This window comes from Saccostrea cucullata, unplaced genomic scaffold, assembly GCF_032062105.1.
Source record: "Saccostrea cucullata isolate Sc308-1 unplaced genomic scaffold, CSIRO_AGI_Scuc_v1 ctg127, whole genome shotgun sequence".
In the NCBI taxonomy this organism is placed as follows: Eukaryota; Metazoa; Mollusca; class Bivalvia; order Ostreida; family Ostreidae; genus Saccostrea; species Saccostrea cuccullata.
In genome coordinates this window covers 825,653-830,363 of record NW_026940370.1, presented here as the reverse complement: position 1 = coordinate 830,363, position 4,711 = coordinate 825,653, and the positions used below count along the sequence as shown (strand labels likewise).

General features: G+C 37.8%; 1 protein-coding gene across 2 annotated transcripts; it reads left to right on the top strand.

Annotated features, from left to right (window-relative positions):
* The first annotated feature begins 455 nt into the window (after window positions 1-455).
* On the top strand, window positions 456-3,788 carry LOC134255210 (uncharacterized). Of its 2 annotated transcripts, none has more exons than XM_062737719.1 (4): window positions 456-713; window positions 1,136-1,369; window positions 2,719-2,883; window positions 3,157-3,788. In XM_062737719.1, the coding sequence occupies exons 2-4, from the start codon at window positions 1,144-1,146 to the stop codon at window positions 3,585-3,587; spliced, it is 822 nt and encodes a 273-aa protein (XP_062593703.1). In that variant the 5' UTR covers window positions 456-713; window positions 1,136-1,143; the 3' UTR covers window positions 3,588-3,788. The 2 variants fall into 2 exon arrangements, with proteins under 2 accessions (XP_062593703.1, XP_062593704.1); XM_062737720.1 differs by having other exon boundaries at window positions 456-752.
* Window positions 3,789-4,711: the final 923 nt, after the last annotated feature.

Below are 4,711 nucleotides of genomic sequence, written 5' to 3'. Positions count from 1 at the left end.
TTAAATTGTAAATAATCTGAGTGTACAATTCATATTTTTGAAAATTGGCATCATGATGGATGTTTGGTCATGATAAATTATACGAGTAAGCAAGTAAGGGGTCAAATAGAAGTTAAAAAACCTCTCCAAAGAATTAGAACAAGAAAAGTACATGAGCTTATATTTTGTCTTTGGCCATTTTTCAGACTTTTGGGCGTTATTCGCTTCTCTTTCCTTGCTTGAAAAAAAAAAATCATTGACTTGACCTTTCAAGGGTATAATATATAGTTACTACAAACCTGTTAAATTAATGCTTTTTAAAAGTTTTTTTTTCAGCTACGGCTCGAAAGTCGACGTTTTTTATAAACAAGGAGGTCTTACAAGATAGATGCATTGGGTACAGATAAACCCCTTTGATATTGCCAGAAAGGGGACGAAAAATTTAAAAAAAGATTCCCACAAAAATGTATATATAAACTCTGCAAGAAGTTTAAACAATCGGATGAAAAAATTTGGATATCCTTTAAACCCTCTTTACAGGTCGTGTGGAACGAACTATGACTTCGGTATTGTAGTACATTTGTTTATGTTCTGTAGAGTCTATACCAAAGAAAAAATGGCGGCTGACAGCATTATTTCTTCATGTAAATGTGTGACTAAGACGTTTCATTGATGATGACTTGAATATATACTGTCCATAACCAAAGTCTCATGTCCAATCCTCTGTTGATATGGTATGAAGAATTTTGATGCAACATTTTTCTAGCATTTGAGTACGTGTTTTTTCTTTTCACTTCCGCGTTCAGTGCATGCATGTGTTTTATTGAAAAAAAAGTTATAAGTCGTTGCATTATCGCAACAACTGCTTCTCTCGTTTAAAATAGTATACTTTTGAATACATTCCTACATTTTCATATATTTTATAATATGAATACATGTAGTATATTACTTTATTCCAAAGGCTGTATTCGTAAGAAAATTCTATCGTTTTGCTGTCTTTATATCGATTGCTAACCATATCTCTTCTTTGTTCACTAATGTTATACTTTTCTTTGTTCACTAATGTTATATTCCTTGTAATCCTCATCAAATAATTTTGAAAATGGACACTGGTGTTTTAGACTGAATTTACTTATAAAACTGGGGTCTTCTTTAGTTAAAACCATGTACAAGCTTCGACCTCAACATTCCTACCTGTCTTTCGGAGCCTTTGGTTGCTATGCCATCAACTTGCTGTTCTTCATTATTTGTTTCTGCACAAATCACTGGTGGTACTTCCGGTTGGACGGAAAAGACATTAACATGGGACTGTGGATAGGTTGCTGGCAATCTGTTGACGGAGGCTCAGAGTGTTCCAACTCGGTATTTGAGAACAAAATTTTCAAGGAAGGTGAGCTGAGATATTTTAGTCGTCAGAAAGAAACGCTCATAATTATTTATCAAAATTCACTCAAAACTGATGCCGTATAAGTTTTTTTTGTCGGGTGCCAGTAGATAGAAAAATAATTTCATTTTCATACGTTCTGATACGGAAGCCCGTTGGTGCCATGTATGAAAAATATTTTATCTGGCGGCCGCCACATATATATCTGGCGGCCGCTACTTATTATTTGGCGGCCGCCACATATATATCTGGCGGCCGCCACTTATGTATCTGGCGGCCGCCACTTAATATCTGGCGGCCGCCATTTATTATTTGGCGGCCGCCACTTATATATCTGGCGGCCGCCACATAAATTATTTTGCAAAAGGTGAGTGTTATTGGGTTAAGAAGATGGATGTTGACAAAACCGCTGCTTATTGATAAAAAAGTAAATGATAAAAAACGAATTCTGAAATATTGGAAATCCAAAATGCAAAACTTCATTTAATTCTCAACCAATCATAGCGTACAGCAAATACCATGATTTATGTCCGTGACCCTTGATGAGGCTTCTTAATAATCGAAACACTCTACAAATACTTGCATAATTCAAATCAAATATTAATCTGCTCTATGCAAAAACATATCTACAAGAAATGTGGATTGGAGTGTTGGTTCATAATAAATCTCTAACAAGTTTGGTTGATTGATGTCGCTATTATAATTTTTACACTGTATCCACCTCTTAAACCACACATTAAAACATGCGAGCGATTCAGGAAGCCAGGTGTTATTTTAAATTATCGGCCGCCAGTAGCGGCCGCCATTATATAAGTGGCGGCCGTCAGATAAATATTTGGCGGCCGCCAGTTAAATAAGTGGCGGCCGACAGATATCAATAAGTGGCGGCCGCCAATGTTATATAACGGCCGCCAGATAAATTATTTGGCGGCCGCCAGATATTATATAGCGGCCGCAAGAAAAATATGTGGCGGCCGCCAGATATTATATAGCGGCCGCCAGAAAAATATGTGGCGGCCGCCAGAAAAACTATGTGGCGGCCGCCATATATTTAGTGGCGGCCGCCAAATAATAAGTGGCGACCGCCACATAATTATGTGGCGGCCGCCAGATATACAAGTGGCGGCCGCCAAATAATAAGTGGCGGCCGCCAGATAAAATATTTTTCGTATGTGGCACCAATGGGCTTCCGTATTCTGACATGAATTGTGGTCATATATAGATCAGCCAATTGTGGGTTTATTTTTATCAGAATTATTCAATTTGAGAGTATATTGTATAAAAAATGAGATGGAAAATTTGTAGATAAAGTTATCGGTCGAACTTCCATTTCAGTTTTTTCTCGTCGCTTGTAGGCGGGGGTAGTGACTGGTACCACGGAGCAAGAATCCTCATGACATGCTCACTGATAGCCATTTTCCTCCAGGAGTTTGCGCTGATAGGATACCTGTGCATTAACGAAGTTGAGAAATACAGACAGAAGCTCGCTGGTGCTATACTAGGATTCTCAGCTGTTGTTGGTAACGATCATAACTTTATATGCATTTCATTTCATAATTTCTTTTACTATTTTCGTACTTAAATAATGATTCTCTGAAAGATTTATTTTTTTATAATAATGGAGGAAGCAAAAATATTTCTGGAGTTGTTGGGATTCTTGCCACGTGCATCACAACCTAAAGAAAACCTATTCAGATACTCCGTCATAATTATGTACTAAAAAGTACTCAGTAGCTTGATACCACCTCCCATATTTTTGTTGAATTTATAAAAAAACAATGTTTTGTTTGTAGTTTTTCTTTTGCTGCTTAATTTTATCATAATTGGAGCGGAAGTGGGCGATCTCCCGCAAGGACGAATAGGCTGGTCTTTCGGGTTGACGTTTTTATGTATTCCCTTAGAAGGTGCGATTGGTGTTGCAATATTCCTGGAAAGAAGAAATGAACAAAAAATTATTGAAAAATTAAAACCAGATGTGACAATTGAAGTTAATTCAAACATTCGCCATTCTGGACTTTCCGTTGTTAAAGATCTACCTGATCCATATCCTAGGGACGACTTATCCTACTCCTATCGCTCCTCCACGGGAAGCCTTTCTCTACATACTGGATCCTACTACCACATTCCTGGTAATCTTTCAATAGACTCTGTGTCAACTGATGTTGTGAATTATTCCGAGGAACCGGGGTCATCTAAGAGGGGACAGAAGGAGTGGGAGGTCTAATAAGATGGTTATATCCAATTTTATCCGGAGACGTTAACTTGATTAATAGTAGTCGGTTTCAATATTTCCGTACTTGCAGACACACATATACAGTCACATGTAAAATTAATGAAGCAGCATTAGGCAGATAACTGTGCAATAAATTCAAGTTTGAGACTTTATATGTTAACATCATTCAGAGAATAAAAACATATAGTCACTTGTCTCGTTTTCATCTTTCCCCTGTGGATGTTCATTTCTTCCAACTGGATAATTGCAACATCATCTCCTTCGCAAAACCTTAACATTATAACATACTCGTTAAAATATTCGAAACATCTGCTTTGAACGAATATTCGTCTGTATTTTACAGTGATGTTCACGACCCTCGTCACCGTCATAATCTCTACAGAGTCGGCCAAATTAGAGTCCGGGAATACCGGGTGGTCTCTCGATTTGGCCGTGATTTGCGTCGTAACAAGTGCTTGTTTAGTGACCCTCGTCTATCTTGAACTATACCACAGTAAAAAGGGCCACATTTGTCGTGGAATTAGACTAGATTAAAATGGTAAATAATTATATCTCTACTGATATTTCATATGCATGGTAACCATATTACAATGAATGTAGACTTGGTGGGGAATTGCTTGTGTATTTTATGGAATCCGGATAGGGCCATGCAGTTCACTATCGAGCATCGACTTAAAGGTCGATGGCGCGATAACGATGAAGTGATGGTGCGATGATGCGATAATGCGATTACGATGGTGCGATAACACGATGAAGCGATAGTGAATATCGCTTCATCGTCATCGCACCATCATCATAGCACTATCGTGGCTATCGCACCATCGCGCTATCGCTTCATCGCACTATCGCCTCATCGCTATCGCATCATCGCTTCATCGTCATCATATTATCGTGCGATAGCGATGACTCACACCTTGATGATGCGATAACGATGGCGCGATGGTATTCCATAGTATTTCTAACAAAGTTTCATAAAATTTATCAAATGCTTTCGACGGCTATTTTAAGGTTTGCTGCTATGCAACAATGCAAAATATTACGAACGTTGATGTTTTAAATTTTGCACGATTATATTTTATGGCATCTAAATGAGAAATATTATTTTCACGATATTT

Bases quoted from the DNA above. Each gene is read 5' to 3' on its own strand.
- LOC134255210 (XM_062737719.1), top strand. From the start codon at position 1,144: ATGTACAAGCTTCGACCTCAACATTCCTACCTGTCTTTCGGAGCCTTT. The intron at 1,370-2,718 runs GTGAGCTGAGAT...CGTCGCTTGTAG, and splicing joins GAACAAAATTTTCAAGGAAG to GCGGGGGTAGTGACTGGTAC. The intron at 2,884-3,156 runs GTAACGATCATA...TTTTGTTTGTAG, and splicing joins AGGATTCTCAGCTGTTGTTG to TTTTTCTTTTGCTGCTTAAT.